The 17,540-nt window shown below is 42.1% G+C and overlaps 1 protein-coding gene across 2 annotated transcripts; it reads right to left on the reverse strand.

Annotated features, from left to right (window-relative positions):
* Positions 1 to 624: 624 nt before the first annotated feature.
* LOC136491463 (probable LRR receptor-like serine/threonine-protein kinase At1g56130) lies at positions 625 to 3,630 on the reverse strand. 2 transcript variants are annotated; one of them, XM_066487774.1, is made up of 9 exons: positions 3,393 to 3,630; positions 3,129 to 3,315; positions 2,918 to 2,989; positions 1,935 to 1,997; positions 1,785 to 1,856; positions 1,330 to 1,401; positions 1,135 to 1,206; positions 972 to 1,043; positions 625 to 760 (listed from the first exon to the last, which is right to left on the reverse strand). In XM_066487774.1, exons 1-9 carry the CDS (start codon positions 3,538 to 3,540, stop codon positions 661 to 663), a joined length of 858 nt encoding a protein of 285 aa, XP_066343871.1. In that variant the 5' UTR covers positions 3,541 to 3,630; the 3' UTR covers positions 625 to 660. The 2 variants fall into 2 exon arrangements, with proteins under 2 accessions (XP_066343871.1, XP_066343870.1); XM_066487773.1 differs by having other exon boundaries at positions 1,935 to 2,006.
* Positions 3,631 to 17,540: the final 13,910 nt, after the last annotated feature.

Raw genomic sequence — 17,540 nt, forward strand, 5'->3', positions numbered from 1 at the left:
CCATACCGCAGGCGGCGCGGATCGGAATACGGCAGCAATGGCGGTCCTGACGGACCAGGACGGCTCTCGATGGAGGCCACCCGCAAAGACAGCTCTCCCATCTGGCGCTGCATGCCGTCAAACATGGCGCCCATCTGTTGTTGCGCCTGTACCAGGGCAGCCAATGATTCTTCGATGGTGGGCGGCGCTGGCGGTGGCGCCGGCGTTCCGGAGGTTGTCATCGGAGCCGACGAGACGATGGGAAGCGTGGTTGCGCCCGAGGAAGCGACGGGTGACGTGGCCGAGCCGGTAGAGGGCACAACGGAGGAGGAGAAAGTCCCAGAGGAAGCCATGATCTCTGATACCAAGTTGTTAGCGCTTCGGCTCCTGAGATTGTACTGGTGGTGGACTGGAGGTCGTGGCTTGAAGAGACGCCGGCGAACTGGAGGTGCCGTGGCCGGCGTCGAGCTCTCGCGAGTAGATGGAAAGGAGAATACGTGCAGGAGAATAGGCTGGGGGCCCAAGGGAGACGTGAGTCTCAATCCCAGGCTTGCCTTTCATTAAGCACTAGAGTTTGGTACTTATACAATTGATCCTATCAACTTGAATCTAATCCTGACTCAAATAACAAACTAACTGAATAACAAATTCCTGAAATCTAGGACTCTTGATAACTAAACCTCACGTGACTAGGCAGCTCAGCCACGGTTCCTTCGGTGATATACTTTCCCAGTCATAACATGAGGGAATGGGGCCTTGAAAAGAATTCCCTTGGAGCCTCCTGTAAGTACATAGATATTTAATTAGAGAAGTAATACGTATGCTGGTTCCTCATGACAAATTAATTGTGCTATAAAATAACAGATGATGTAGGTAAATATGCAAAAAGCTTGCACTTCTCCAGAAAAATGAATGACTTTCCTTACTATTGATATCGAGAAAACAATTTCAAAAATATTGAAACCTTAGTGGTTTTCAGATATAAATCTTACAGTTGGGTCAAGTTAGTCAAACTCCCGAGATAATCAGGAATCTGCCCACTGAAATTATTGTCTGATGCCCACCTGGATACCGACAAGGATGGGTAAGATTATTAGCTTCTACCTCCGAAGGAAGAGCAAATTCACGAGGTGCTATCTTATTTTACTAAATTACAAGATTGACAGGTTCTTCAGTTGGGACAATGTCGATGGTAGAGGACCACTGAAGTCGTTACTATCAATGTATCTACAACACAAAGATGGATAGCATTTTTCAGTTATGTCATGCATAGAGCTACCAGTTTAGATAGTGAAGAAAGCATAGATGGTTATGTAAAACACATGTAAAGAGACCAAATAGACAACTCACATCTGTCGAAGTTTTGTCAGTTTCCCCAGCTCGTCAGGAAGTGTGCCGTTAAAATTATTTGAGCCCAATGCCCTGAAAGAATTAATTAATTAAACTAAGTTAGATCCAAAGAAATGTTCAAACGGAAGTACTGTTAAGTACTTTTTGACAATCGAAAATTCGAATGCTGGTAAATGTTTGATTGGGATGAATGCACATTCTTTTCCTCCAGATTCTCACTTCCACAATATTACATTAGCTTTTTGAGAAAACGATATTATAAGATTATACTAAATATATGGCCATAGTATATGCAAAACTTCAAGCCCTTGGCATACAGCCTTGTGACTTTCATGCAATTGAAAAGCAAGTATAACCGGGACAACAGATGCATGACAGTAACTGAACATTAACATTGTCAGAGAATACCCATTTTTAAGACTACCCAGGATAATAACATGATTGGAGGATCTTACAGTGATAAGAGGTTGGTAAGATTTCCAAGCTCCTTTGGGACAGGTCCAGATAGTGCATTGATTCCCACAGTCCTTGTCATTTTCAAGGAAAATAAAGTAAGACTGATTGAACGCAGGACCTGCAGTGCTGTTTTGAGTTCAGAGTATTACATTGATTCCAGAGCAGTTAGCTCTCCTATGAATGCTGGTAGTGGCCCATAGAAGTAATTTTTCCTGAAGTCCCTGAAATGTTAAGAGTTAAGCAGCGTGATTGATTCTGAACTCAACACGAATTTGAAAAAACTTTATGCGCACTGCAGGTTTCGAGCCACCTTAAGCTTGAATTTTGGTATTTAATGCCTAAGGCAAAAGCGAACTTAACCAAACAAACATTATGAGTACAACAATACCCCAATTCTGAAAAGAGAGACATAAATGCGTAGCCATGGACACTGACCAAGGCACAAATCAGCAGGAAAAGAAATTGGCCAGTGTGATTGCGGCCGCTGAAGAGAAGCATAGGGGACACAAGTACACTGTACACGACGATGAGTTATACCACTATCCTAGGTTAGAATGAGCTTGGAACTGCAGGGACAGTGATTCCTTCATTTAAAAAATAAAATAAAATTTGCGGGGGCATCACAGTAGACTACCGAGCTTGAAGTCGGAACACGAGCGGAGCACTCCTTGTTTCTCCGGAAGGCAAGTGACACCCGGCCGTTTGCGCCGTCGAAGAGCACTGATATGCGCCCCGCGACGGCGGCGGCGGCCGGCGACCCCTCCGCCATTACGGGGGGCTGGGCTGGACACACACTGTGGAGCGGTAACGGCAGAGACTGGGGAAAGTTGTTTGCAACTTGCTAATGGGCTTGGCCCAACAAGTTTTTTTTTGAAACATTGGCCCAACAAGACTTCACTACAGGCGACAGCCGACAGCTACCCCGGCCCTGAGAAAACAAAGCTCTCTATACCGCAGAAAATTTGTCGGACTTTAACATGAAAAATCTCATGAACAAAGTTTGGCATTTCTATAGAAATAATCTCATGGCAAAAAAGGGACATTAGCAGTTGGCAAAAGAGCTACTCTATATAACTGGAGAGAGAAAAGAGTACACGGCTCAGAGACGAGTTTTAGGCAGGACAGGACATACAGCTTAACGAGGTGAGTGAGGTTCCGCAGCTCCTCTGGTATGGGGCCAAACACGTCCAGCGTGTTTATCTTCCTGCATCACCACCTTTGGAGGGGAAAGAGTTTTATGAGCATGTCCTTGTTCTGGAGAGAGAGAGATAGAGCAAGGGAGCAAGCATGGACAGTCGCAAGCAGCGCAGAAGTGGCAGCAGCTCTGACGGACACGGACTCACAGCCTGGTGACATGGCAGAGCGTGTTGTTGCGGTCGGAGCAGTCGCACTTGATGGCCGGGTTGAACGCCGGGTTGTCGTCGATGGACGTGTCGTCCGTCGCCGCGCCGCTGCAGGGGTTCCCGCTGATGTTCCAGGACGGCGGCGCGCTCAGCCCCAGCTTGCTCAGGATCGCGTTCACCGCCGCCGCTGTCCAGAGCCAAGAAGAACAACCATCAGTTACAGAGCACAGCTCTGTCGAGTGAGATACATGCATACATACATACCTTCAACCGGATCAGTCTGGGGCGCCTGCTGAGCCTGCGCAGCCGCCATCCAAGAACTCGGAAGCAGCAGCAGCAAGAACAGCAGCACAGGGGAGAGGGAGACACAGCCATGGAGGAGACGGCAACCGCTCAGCCTGGGCTTCCTCATCTCTCCCTGCCTAGCTGCCCAGAGCTTGCCCGGCCCCTCTCTGCCTGCTCACTCTGCTGCTCCCTTCCGGATTTCTCTGAAACAAGTGGTGGATCGAATCGAACGGATCAGAGGAAATGGACAAAAGTGTCACGGAGCAGCTATATATGGAATCGTGCAATGATGACGCAGAGAGTAGGACATAGCGTTAGACAATTTGCCTATATGAAATTGGCGCCACCACTGTGCTAGACTACTAGTAAATCGCAAAGCCGGCAGCTGCTACTCTGGCAAGCTGGAGAAAGTCAGGGTACTGATCAAGCTTATTAGGTGGTGATTGCTGAATTAGCTGGTCATGGACTCATGGTGGGTGGCGTGGTTTCACATTGGGACTCATCATTGGATTGAACAGCTCAATTTTGATTTTTAAAGGACCCAAGTTGATTGAAGGGACCTGATGTAAGGTGACAAGACACAGGTCCAATGAAATCCAGGCCTTATTTAGATTGCAAATTTTTACAATCTGGACACTGTAGCACGTTTCGTTTGTATTTGACAAACTTTGTCCGATTATGGACTAACTAGGCTCAAAAGATTCGTCTCGTGATTTACAACCAAACTGTGCAATTAGTTATTTTTTTACCTACATTTAATGCTCTATGCATGCGTCCAAAAATTGATGTGATGAAGAGAGAGTGAAAAAACTTGGAATTTGGAGGTGATCTAAACAAGGCCCCAATGGAATAGTAGACTCCTGCAGTTCTGTGCTTATAAAATGTACTACTCAGTATATCAGTATATGCCGCTAGTCTTCAGTTTTAATATTTCCCAAGTTCCTGTCCTCTCTGATTAAGTGAATTCTTGCAACGTGAGGTGCTTGTTGAATTCCAAATATACAATTTGGCAATACGTCTGTCTGCAAATGGCGACAATTTTGTTTTTCTAATAATCATACTGGTACGTACTAGCTTGGTGAAAATGATGACGGTCAGAGTCGTTACATGCATGATGCATGAGGTGTAACCTCTGCATTTCTTTACATGTGGGAGTTTTTGGTTCTTGTGCTTGGTTCCTTTCAGCCGTACTGCTTAAGTGTGTCAACTTGGATTTCAACCTCAACGTCGTCATCTGCCGTTAATCGGTTTTAATTTCGTTGCGAATTTGCCGTTGATCAGCTTAGAGAAAGGAGAAACTAAACGCGGTTTGCCACAAATATCAACACAAAAAGATTATTCCACATCACTGGAGGATTATGCGTATTACTCAACTTTCCATGTACCTTTCCAGAGATCCAGCAGGCTAGTAGTGCAAAAAAATACAAGTGGATTTGATATAGTTTATTGTAACTTGACACCAATCTGACCAATTTATATGAAGTATACGCAGAGATAAAAAATTTGATTAGCTTTATAATGCCGATGTAGACATCTTACCCAACTTCTTATTATTGCAGTGCAATATAGTACTAGCAAGTTTAGCATTGTTTTACATGTTCCGAAAACTCAATACGCCAGATTCTTACACGAGGAACGGGACATTTTTACTGTAGGGGCAACTGGGGTTGGGGGCGCCTCTACAGTGGGCGTCCTCGGGCCCCAGCAGCCCAGCCGCCCCTACAGATGGCACTGTAGGGGCGGCTGGTAACCTGAGCCGCCCTTATAGTTGGGGCTGATCTGTAGGGGCGGCTCAATCACCAGCCGCCCCTACAGTGCCCACTTGTCTTTTTTCAAATTTCAAAATTTGAAAGGTTCAAATTTAGTCAAATAACAAGATAACCAAAATAAAAGTTGTAGATCTTAATGAGTTGAACAACTTTTGTATTATCACTTTTACATATGAAATCATTTAGGGTTTGAAAATTTGGTTTGAACTTGTCAAATTTCAAATTTTAAAATGTGTAAAACATTGTCACATCCAAGTTTGATCAAACTTGATTTTAGAAATTTTTAGGAAAAAAAAACCATCACATTTGGAGTTAGTATGAGGGAGAACAACTAGTTACAAAGTTTACCCATAGATTAAAAAGAGAAATCACACTGTTCTAGATGATCCTTACATGATCATAGTGAACAGTGTGATTTCTTTTTTTAATCTGTGTTTCTTCCTCATACTAACTTCAAATATGATGATTTTTTTCCTAAAATTTTCTAAAATCATTCTCTATCAATTTATTTTGTTGGTTTTGTCAATATATACATATGAAAAGTTTGAGCAATTTAAATTTTGAATTTCAAACAAATGCAACTTCAGACAAGATTTTGGTTCCCCAAATGATTTCAGCTGAAAAGGTGATAAATACCAAAGTTGAATAAATCATCAAGATCTACAACTTTTGTATTGGTCATTTCTTCATATGACAAAGTGTTAACGACATTGTTCACAAATATGACACATCTCTTATAAGGTTTTATAAACTATATGAGACATGCGTAAGATTAGTGAGCAATGTGTGCTAAGAATTTATCAAATGAAGAAATGACCAAAATAAAAGTTGTAGATATTCATGAGTTGAACAACTTTGGTATTCATCGCTTTTTATGTTGAAATCAATTTGGGTCTTAAATTTTGGTTCGAACTTGTCGTTTTTCAAAATTTCCAATTTGAAAGGTTCAAATTTTGTCAAATGATAAGATGACTAAAATAAAAGTTGTAGATATTAATGAGTTGAACAACTTTGGTATTCATCACTTTTTATGTTGAAATCATTTTGGGTCTCAAATTTTGGTTCGAACTTATCATTTTTTAAAATTTCAAATTTGAAAGGTTTAAATTTTGTCAAATGACAAGATGGCCAAAATAAAAGTTGTAGATCTTCATGACCTCTACAACTTTGATGTTTATCAAATTTTCATTTGAGATCATTTGGTGTCTCAAAATTATTTTAGTAGTTTTGATTTTAATTTTTAAAATTTAAAATTTTTTCCCCAAATTATTTCGACCGTTCGATCTCCACAACCGACGACACAGATCTCTTGGATCGGATTCTACCGGAAGCTAATTCTCCTGCTTCGCCTTACCTTATCCGGCTTCTGCTCAGCTTCTTTCTCGCTTCTCCCGCTTCTCGTCGGAATCCACCCAAACAAATATATACTCAGCTTCGTCTTCTCCTTCACAAAGCTTCTCTTCTCCTTCTCTCTCTCGTGTTCACTCTCTCTCGCTCTCCTCCATAGAGGGAGGGCCACGGCGGGCGTGAGCGTCCGCATCGGCGGCTGGCGCGATGACGGCGGCCACTATCCTCCTCCGTAGCCCTCCCACGCCTGCCTCTCATCTCCGTCTCTCCCGCCCTTTCCTCTCTCTCTAGGGTTTGGGAGCACTCCTCGGCGCGGCCCGTCCGTCTGCTCCCCCGGCGCGCGGCTAGGGTTCATCGTGCAGCTGCCCTTGCCCCATCCTCACCATCCTCTCCGACCTCGATGCCATCTCTCTAGGGTTACCGCTCCGTTTCGCGCCATTCACCGCGTATATATCCCCATCCCCGCTGTCTCCCTTCTCAGTTGTTCACCATTCGCTCAGCTTCGGCAGCAGGTGCTCATCCCCTCTGTTCATCTTTTTTCCTTTTTTCCGATGTTTGTCATTGATTCAAGCCGGCCTAATCCCCTCCCTCTGTGGTTGTTTTCCAGGCGCTATGGATCTGAGTTCTTGAACAAGCAAGTGAATCTGGTTCTCCCCATCACCCCTCCCTCTATTTTGTTCATCTTGTAACCCTAGGTTCTTAGGGAATAGGTCGATCCCTAATTATTTCGTCTCATACTTGATGTAGGCACAATAGATCTGTCATCCCTTGTTTGTTCATCTGCTTTTGATTGTGGTGATATCACCACATATGTTCGGTATAAGCAATCCTCCTCTTTTGAACCCTCCCCTCCTCCCTATTCTGATTATTACAGTAGTACTTGATGGATGATGTCGGTGCTGTCTAGATCTGTGAATGAAATATATTTCTGAGCTCATGTCTAAGTCAATGATGTTGCTATTTTTGCTCTGAGCATTTGTCCAATGCCAATGATAATTTGTCCATGCTTTTCATGATTTCTTTCAGTAAATCTAAGCACTGTCCAATGCCAAGGATTTTTGTCTATGCCTTGGATGTTTGTTTTCATTTAATCTGAGCACTTGTTCAATGTTAATGATGTCTTTCATATAGTACTAAAGATTGAACAGTAAGCATTGGTTGTTGTTTACCTTGTCCAGGAAATAAAACACACCCTTATTTTCATAGCTTTGTTGTGTTGTTGTGCTCATTGCACCTGTGTTGCTTTGGTAGATGGCTTTGGAGGACCAGCGGCGACTGTTGATTGCTCAAGCCGCTGCTCTTATCATTGCTATGTATGCACTCTTGTTTAGTAGGCTTAGAATGCAACATGATTCAAGGCCTCATATCACTTATGGTCCTTTGAGAATCATGGATGAGGAAAGGCAAAAAAAACTTGGATTTAATTTACAACTGCAATGATATAGAGTGTGTCAACAAGCTTCGTATGAGAAGAGCACCTTTTTTTAAGCTATGCCAACTGCTTAGAGAAAGGAACTTGCTCACAGATAGCTTACATAGTTGTGTAGAAGAGCAAGTAGCAATGTTTCTTCATATTGTTGGCCATAATCAACGCTTTAGAGTTATTCACCAAAACTAGAGGAGGTCTATAGAGACGATGCATAGATATTTCAAAGAGGTCTTGTATGCTATTGGCAAACTTAGGCAGGACATGATTAAAGCTCCATCTAATGAGACACCTAAAAGCTCTAGTTTGGTTTTGGTTAATTGATGAAACCCTAAGTGCTAACCTAGTTTATCAAAGTGATTATGAGATAGGTAGCACTACTCCAAGTGATGAAGCAATGGCGAAGATCATGACGATGGTGATGGCATGATGATGATCAAATGCTTGAACTTGGAAAAGAAGAAAGAGAAAAACAAAAGGCTCAAGGCAAAGGTATAAATAGTATGAGCCATTTTGTTTCGGTGATCAAGACACTTAGCGAGTGTGATCACATTTAGGTTAGATAGTCGTACTATTAAGAGGGGTGAAACTCATATCGTAATGCGGTTATCAAAGTGCCACTAGATGCTCTAACTCATTGCATATGCATTTAGGATCTAGTGGAGTGCTAACACCCTTGAAAATGTTTGTGAAAATAAGCTAACACATGTGCACAAAGTGATACACTTGGTGGTTAGCACATTTGAGCAAGGGTAGGAAACTTCACCGGTGGAGTGTCCGCCCGTAGAGTGCGGACAATCTGACGGTGCCACCGGTGCCCTAGACAGAAAAGACGAAGGTCACTGTAAGTGACCGGACCCTAGTCTCGGCTGGACCGGCGCATTCGGTCAGTGGTAGCAGAGGGCGCGTGTTTCAGTCTTCGACCGGACACTGGCGCTAAAAGTGACCTGACGCTGGTAGGGTGCGTCCGATCAATGCTGACGTACGCTGACGTGAGGCACACAGAGGAAACATTGAGTGACCGGACGCAGGGTGTGTCCGGTCGAGCATGACCGGACGCGTCCGGTCGTGAAATATCACGTTTGGAACCTTAGTGGAAACGAGCGGACGCTGAGATCCAGCGTCAGGTCACTTTCTAACTGACGCGTCCGGTCATCACTTGGCCGTTGAAATCGGGCGATCGGCGTTTGAAGCCGATGACACGTGGCGCACATCGCACGACCGGACGCTGAGGGCCAGCGTCCGGTCAATTTGACCGAAGCGTCCGATCGACCCGTGTTCAGTGCAGTGAGGAGCCCAATGGCTCTATTTCGTGGGGGCTTCTATTTAAACCCCATGGCCGTCTCAAGCTCACTCTCTTGGCCATTTGTATTGACATAGCAACCTTGTGAGCTTAGCCAAAGCCCTCCCACTGATCTCCATCATTGATTTATCATCTTTGTGAGATTGGGAGAAAATCCAAGTGCATTGCTTGAGTAATTGCATCTAGAGGCACTTGGTATTCGTGTTTTGCTGTGGATTTCGCTTGTTGCTCTTGGTGGTTGCCACCACCTAGACGCCTTGGTGCAGCGGTGGAGGATTAGCACGAGTTGGTGATTGTTCGTGGCCATCCCCGGTGATTGTGAGGGGTGTTGTACCTTCCCCGGTGGAGTGCTGAAAGGTAACTCTAGTAAATTGCTCATATCATTGAGTTACCTCACTTATGGGTAGGTTCTTGTGGTGTCCAATTGTGAGGACGAGGTTTGTGCAATACCTCTTAACCGCTAAACCACCAAGTATTGGTCGACACAACGGGGACTAGCGTGTTGGCAAGCACGTGAACCTCGGGAGAAAATCGGTTGTCTCTTGCCCTTTGGTATTCTCCTAGTGATTGGTTTTATATTCATCTTGTGATTGGTTCATTCCTCTTTACGGTGGTATAATCATCCTACTCACTCATTTATATTCTTGCAGACTAGTTGTAGCAAGCTCTTTAGTGTAATTAGAATTGAGAGCTTGCTTTGCTATTCAAGTTTATTTAGTGGAGCTCTTTAGAGTAGCAAGTTTGAGAGCTCTTAGTGAGTAGTATCATAGTAAGTTATGTGTCTAGCTATCATTGCAACTAGAATTGTTGGATAGGTGGCTTGCAACCCTTGTAGAGCTAGAGCAAGTTTGCATTTAGCTATTTGTTATACTAATCAAATTGCTCTAGTTGATTTGTAGAATTTTTAATAGGCTATTCACCCCCCCCCCTCTAGCCATATTAGGACCTTTCAAGTGGTATCAGAGCCGTGGTCACTGTTTGATTAAAGGCTTAACAACCTCGGTGTCAAATTATGGCTCAAGTTGCGTTCAATCATGTGGGGGGCAAACCATCATTCTTTGATGGCACAAGCTATGATTATTGGAAGAGAAAAATGAGAATGTATCTTGGTTCAATCAATGATCAAATATGGGAAGTGACCGAGAATGATTATGCTATCATTGATCCTGATAATCCCACCAACCAAGATAAGACCAACAAGCAATGCAACACAATGGCTCTCAATACCATATACAATGCCATTGATTCCAAGGTGTTTGAGCAAATCAAAGATTGTGAAAGAGCAAATGAGGTGTGGAGGAGATTGGAGGAAACATATGAGGGAACACCAGCGGTGAAGAGTGCCAAGTTGTACATCCTCAAGGACAAGTTGACAAGCTTCAAGATGAAGGATGATGAGAGCATTCCGGAGATGTTCCATTGGTTACAAGTAATTGTGAATGACTTGAAAGCTTTAGGAGAAAAGATCAAGAATGATGATGTCTCTCATCGGTTCTTGATGTGCCTACCTCCAAGATTTGAGATATTGAGATTGCTTATCATAAGAGGAGGATTGAAGGAGATTACCCCCAACCAAGTACTAGGTGATGTCATGACCCAAGAGACATACCGTGTGGAAAGGGAGGGGGATGACAAGGATGACAAGAAGGAAGAAGAAGACAAGAAGAAGAGTATAGCATTCAAGGCTAGTTCATCATCATCCAAGAACAAGGGCAAATCCAAGAAAGAATCAAGTGACGATGATGAGCTTAGTGATATTGATGATGAAGCTATGGCTCTCTTTGTGCGCAAGATGGGGAAATTCATGAAGAAGAAGGGCTATGGTGCAAGAAAAAGAAGAGATCACACCAAGAGGAAAGAGTATGTGAGAAGATGCTACAATTGCAAGCGCCCCAATCATGTAGTAGCAAATTGTCCCTATAATAGTGACAATGATGAGGATGAGAAGAAGAAGAAGCACAAGGAGGATAAGAAAGAAAAGAAGGAAAAGAAGGAGAAGAGAATGACCTTTCAAAAGAAGAAGAAAGGTGGAGGCTATGTGGTCACATGGGATAGTGATGGCTCCTTGGATAGTAATAGCTCTAGTGATGATGACAAGAAATCTATCAAGAGAGCACTAGCAAGCATCGCCATCAACAACAAGCCCTCCATCTTCGACACTACATCGACATGCCTTATGGCAAAGCCTACCAAGGTAAAATATGATGAGAGTGATGATGATGAATGTGAAAGTGATTCTTGTAGGAATGATAATAATGATGATGATGAGGATGAGGAGTACTCCAAGGAGGATCTCTTGGACATGTGTGAGCAAGTGCACGCTTGCAATGAGATGAAGAGAAATGAGTGCAAAGAATTACGCAAGAAAGTAAAATTTCTTGAGCAATCCTTTGATGAGCTCAATGCCACTCATGAGAGGCTAATGGAAGCCCATAAGAAGCTTGGCAAAGCTCACTCTAAGCTTGAAAAGGCTCACACCTCTCTCATTGAGCAAGTCAAAGTGGAGGAAGCCAAGAAGGAGAAAGTGATCATATCATGTGATGTGGGACTAACATGTGTTCTTATTGATGAATCTTTTCATGAGCCCATTTTAGTTGCTCCCACTAACACTTCTTGTAGCACAACCACTTCTGCTTCACCTTTGAGTGATGGTCTCACTTGTGATACCTCACTAATGGTGGAAAATGAGACCCTCAAGAAGGAGGTGAATGAGCTCACTCGTGCCTTAGGCAATGCCTATGGTGGAGATGCCCGCTTGCTAAAGTGCTTGGGTAGCCAAAGGTTTTCTCTCAACAAAGAGGGATTAGGCTATACCCCCAAGAAAGGCAAGGTGACCTTTGTCACTCCCAAAGCTTGCTTTGTGAAGGACAATGGTCGGTTTTGCAATAGATGCAAGCAAGTTGGGCATATAGAGCAATATTGTAAGACTAACAAGAATAAGCTACCTAATGTATCCTCAATCAAATTTGATTCTTGTTACATGGTTTTTAAGGGTGCCAATGGTGTGAAGGCTAAGTTCATTGGTACACCAATTGTGGGTCCAAAGAAGAAGACCATTTGGGTACCAAAGACCTTGGTAACTAACCTACAAGGACCCAAGCAAGTTTAGGTACCTAAAAAGAATTGATCTTCTTTTGTAGGTCAATTATAAAGCCGGAGGACGGCATTGGGTGCTTGATTGTGGGTGCACACAACACATGACCGGTGATCCAAGAATGTTCAATTCAATCAATAAAAACAAGAGTAATGGAATTGATAGTATCACATTTGGTGATAATGGCAAAAGCAAGGTCAAAGGGCTTGGTAAGATTGCAATATCCAATGATTTGAGTATTTCCAATGTGCTACTAGTAGAGAGCTTGAACTTCAACCTATTGTCGGTAGCTTAATTGTGTGATCTTGGTTTTAAGTGCATATTTGGTATGGATGATGTAGAGATCATAAGTGTAGATGGCTTTAACTTGATATTCAAAGGATTTAGATATGAGAATCTATACTTGGTTGATTTCAATACTAGAGAAGCTCAATTGTCAACATGTTTGATCACTAAGTCTAGCTTGGGTTGGTTATGGCATAGAAGGCTTAGTCATGTTGGAATGAAACAATTGAATACGTTGGTCAAGCATGATCTAGTTAGAGGCTTGAAAGATGTCACTTTTGAGAAATATAAGCTATGTAGTGCATGTCAAGCCGAAAAGCAAGTTGGAAACACACATCGTAAGAAGAGCATGATGAGCACATCTAAGGTATTTGAGTTGATGCACGTGGACTTGTTTGGACCAACCACATACACTAGCATTGGTGGAAACAAATATGGATTTGTGATTGTGGATGATTTCACTAGATACACATGGGTATTCTTTCTTGTTGACAAGAGTGATGTGTTTGCAACATTCAAATCATTTGTCAAAGGCATCCATAATGAGTTTGAAACAATAATCAAGAAAGTTAGAAGTGGCAATGGTAATGAATTCAAGAACACTAGAATTGATGAGTTGTGTGATGAATTTAGAATTAGACATCAATTCTCGGCCAAGTATATTCCTCAATCAAATGGGTTAGTTGAAAGGAAGAATAGAACTTTGATTGACATGGCAAGATCAATGTTGAGTGAGTACAATGTGAGTCATTCATTTTGGGCCGAAGCAACCAATATGGCTTGCTACTATAGCAACCGACTCTATTGTCACCCAATGATGGAGAAGACACCTTATGAGCTATTGAATGGAAGAAAGCCCAATATAGCATACTTTCGGGTTTTTGGTTGTAAATGCTACATATTAAAGAAAGGCACTAGATTGAGCAAGTTTGAAAAGAAATGTGATAAAGGTTTCGTGCTTGGTTACTCCACTACTAGCAAGGCTTATAGAGTTTGGAATTTGGCTAGTGGTACTTTTGAGGAGGTTCATGATGTGGAATTTGGTGAAACAAATGGTTCCCAAGAGGAAGATGAGAATCTAGATGATGTAAGAGGCACTCAATTGGTAAATGCAATGAAGAACATTGACATTGGTAATATAAGGCCTAGAGAGGTGATTGATGTTGAAGATGACAAGAATCAAGTGATATCTAACTCAAATGTGCAAGCTAGTGGTTTTCATGATCAAGTTCAAGCAAGTACTAGTCATGACAAAGTGCAAGATCAACAACAAGTGGCTAGTTCATCATCTCAACCAAGTGATCAATCAAATGCAAGCAATCAAGTGCAAGTGCTTCAACCAACCAATGTTACAAGAGATCATCCATTGGACACTATCATTGGTGATATTTCAAGAGGTGTGCAAACAAGATCAAGATTGATATCATTTTATGAGCATTTCTCATTTGTGTCATCCATTGAACCTAAGAAGATTGATGAAGCTTTGAAGGATGTTGATTGGGTGAATGCTATGCATGAAGAGCTAAACAACTTCACAAGAAACCAAGTATGGGAGTTAGTTGAGAGGCCTAAGGATCATAATGTGATTGGAACCAAGTGGGTCTTTCGGAACAAGTAAGATCAAGATGGGATAGTAATAAGGAACAAAGCAAGATTAGTGGCTCAAGGTTACACTCAAGTTGAAGGTCTTGACTTTGGAGAAACATATGCCCCGGTTGCAAGATTGGAAGCAATTAGGATCTTGTTAGCCTATGCTTGTGCCAACAACATCAAGTTGTACCAAATGGATGTGAAGAGTGCATTTCTAAATGGGTACATCAATGAGCTTGTGTATGTTGAGCAACCTCCCGGTTTTGAAGATGAAAAGAAACCCAACCATGTTTACAAGTTGAGAAAGGCTTTGTATGGATTAAAACAAGCACCTAGAGCATGGTATGAGAGATTGAGGGATTTCCTAATCTCTAAGGGATTCAAGATGGGAAAGGTTGACACCACTCTCTTCACTAAGAAGCTTGGAAATGACTTATTTGTAATGCAAATCTATGTTGATAATATCATTTTTGGATCAACAAATCAAGATTTTTGTGAGGAGTTTGGCAAGATGATGGCTAGTGAGTTTGAGATGTCCATGATTGGAGAGCTTAGTTACTTCCTTAGTCTTCAAATCAAGCAAATGAAGAATGACATATTTGTAAGTCAAGGCAAGTATATCAAGGATATGCTTAAGAAGTTTGAAATGGATGATAATAAAGCTATTAGTACACCAATGGGGACAAGTGGAAGCTTGGATAGTGATGCTAGTGGCAACATGGTGGATCAAAAGATGTATTGGTCTATGATTGGAAGCCTACTTTATGTGACCGCATCAAGGCCGGATGTGATGTTTAGTGTATGCATGTGTGCTAGATTTCAAGCCTCACCAAGAGAAAGTCATTTGAAAGCAACAAAGAGAATATTGAGGCATTTGAAGCATACACAAAATATTGGATTATGGTATCCTAAAGGAGCAATATTTGAGTTGATTGGATATTCGGACTCCGATTATGCGGGATGCAAAGTTGAGAGAAAGAGCACATCGGGCACATGTCAACTATTGGGAAGATCACTTGTGTCTTGGTCATCAAAGAAGCAAAATAGTGTAGCACTTTCAACCGCCGAAGCAGAGTATATTTCGGCTGGTAGTTGTTGTGCTCAATTACTTAGGATGAAGGCTACTTTGAGTGACTTTAGAATTAAATTCAAGCAAGTGCCATTGCTATGTGACAATAAAAGTGCCGTCAAGCTCACCAACAACCCGGTTCAACACTCAAGAACTAAGCATATTGATGTCTGCCATCATTTCATAAGAGATCACCAACAAAAAGGGGACATTTGCATTGAGAGTGTGGGCACCGAAAATCAACTTGCCGATATCTTCACCAAGCCACTTGATGAGAAGAGGTTTTGCAAGCTAAGAAATGAATTGAACATACTTGACTTCTCCAATATGTGTTGATGCACCCCCATTATATGACATGCCTCTCCTTCGAGCAAAGCAAGGTAAAGTTGATTGACATGCCATCCATCCATTGCTAAGGACTTGTTTAGTGCATCTAGTCATTCCTATCATGTCCTAGGCTCATTCATGAAAATCAAATGAATTTGATGCTTGTATGGTACCACTATTGCTTATTTGTTTGAAATGATCTAGTGGTAGTATATGATATGTTTGTGGGCTTGTAAACCTAGTGTTTGATCTCGAAAATAAGCTATAAGTGTTTAACTCAACATGGTACAAGATAACCCTTATTTGGAGATATGAAGAAGCTTGTCCTTGGATCAAACCGAGTTAAATATCTTTTGCAAGTGATCTAGATTGAACTAAATTAGGAAAATAATCCTCATTTCACATGGTTTCACCCCAACCTATCTATAATTTGACCTCACCTTTTGTGCTGATTGTTGACATTGACAAATCCTAACCTATCTATACTTTAAGCCTTTGTGGTCATTGATGACAAAGGGAGAGAAATAGTTTACAAAGATAGTGAAAGGACAATAAAGGGGGAAAATTTAATATAGGGGGAGAGATATGACAAAGGAAGGGGATCAATTAAAATTTTGAGCATACAAGTAGGGGGAGCAAGCTCATGAACTTGTTTGGTGCATTTGAATGTGCATTTCACATATTTGCTTGCATTGCACAAGTTTTAAAGCTAAATATCCATGCTTGTGTGGTGTATGCTAGTTGTAGATTTGAATGGTGAAATGAAAATCTAGCATGCATAGGTTACTTCGTGATTTCATCTCAAGAGTTTCCAAGTATTTACAAGTGGTATTGAGCTAAAATAACTAGACTTATGTTCATCTTATGGAAACTAGACCCTTGCTTCTAATGTTGATCTCACGGAGTATTCTAGTTTTTGTGTATGTCTAGTTACTAATGGTGCTAAGGATGATATATTGGTGCACTCCGATTGGTATCACACTTCAAAGGTCCATCTCTTATACCTTAGCATCATATGGTAGAAATTGTCTCATATATTTCCTATCTAAGCATATGTGCAAGCTACAATCCAAACTCGTAGCACATATGTAGGGGGAGCAATTGCTACCATTTGGAGTTCATAAAACTTGTCCATATTCTTTTACACATGGTAAATATGCTTGGGCAAGCAACATGGATTCAATTAAATTATAATTCATATCTTTGTGAAAGGGTTGTCATCAATTACCAAAAAGGGGGAGATTGAAAGCTCTAGTTTGGTTTTGGTTAATTGATGAAACCCTAAGTGCTAACCTAGTTTATCAAAGTGATTATGAGATAAGTAGCACTACTCCAAGTGATGAAGCAATGGCGAAGATCATGACGATGGTGATGGCATGATGATGATCAAATGCTTGAACTTGGAAAAGAAGAAAGAGAAAAACAAAAGGCTCAAGGCAAAGGTATAAATAGTAGGAGCCATTTTATTTCGTGATCAAGACACTTAGCGAGTGTGATCACATTTAGGTTAGATAGCCGTACTATTAAGAGGGGTGAAACTCGTATCGTAATGCGGTTATCAAAGTGCCACTAGATGCTCTAACTCATTGCATATGCATTTAGGATCTAGTGGAGTGCTAACACCCTTGAAAATGTTTGTGAAAATAAGCTAACACATGTGCACAAGGTGATATACTTGGTGGTTAGCACATTTGAGCAAGGGTAGGAAACTTCACCGGTGGAGTGTCCGCCCGTAGAGTGCGGACAGTCCGACGGTGCCACCGGTGCCCTAGACAGAAAAGACGAAGGTCACTGTAAGTGACCGGACCCTAGTCTCGGCTGGACCGGCGCGTCCGGTCAGTGGCAGCAGAGGGCGCGTGTTTTAGTCTTCGACCGGACGTTGGCGCTAAAAGTGACCGGACGCTGGCAGGGTGCGTC

The sequence above is a fragment of the Miscanthus floridulus genome, chromosome 11, assembly GCF_019320115.1.
Source record: "Miscanthus floridulus cultivar M001 chromosome 11, ASM1932011v1, whole genome shotgun sequence".
Classification (NCBI taxonomy): Eukaryota; Viridiplantae; Streptophyta; class Magnoliopsida; order Poales; family Poaceae; genus Miscanthus; species Miscanthus floridulus.

Coding starts and splice junctions, on each gene's coding strand:
- LOC136491463 (XM_066487773.1), bottom strand. CDS start 3,540: ATGAGGAAGCCCAGGCTGAGCGGTTGCCGTCTCCTCCATGGCTGTGTC. Junction 2,007..2,917: donor CTCACTCACCTCGTTAAGCT/GTATGTCCTGTC, acceptor TTAACATTTCAG/GGACTTCAGGAAAAATTACT. Junction 1,857..1,934: donor CTAACTGCTCTGGAATCAAT/GTAATACTCTGA, acceptor GAAAATGACAAG/GACTGTGGGAATCAATGCAC.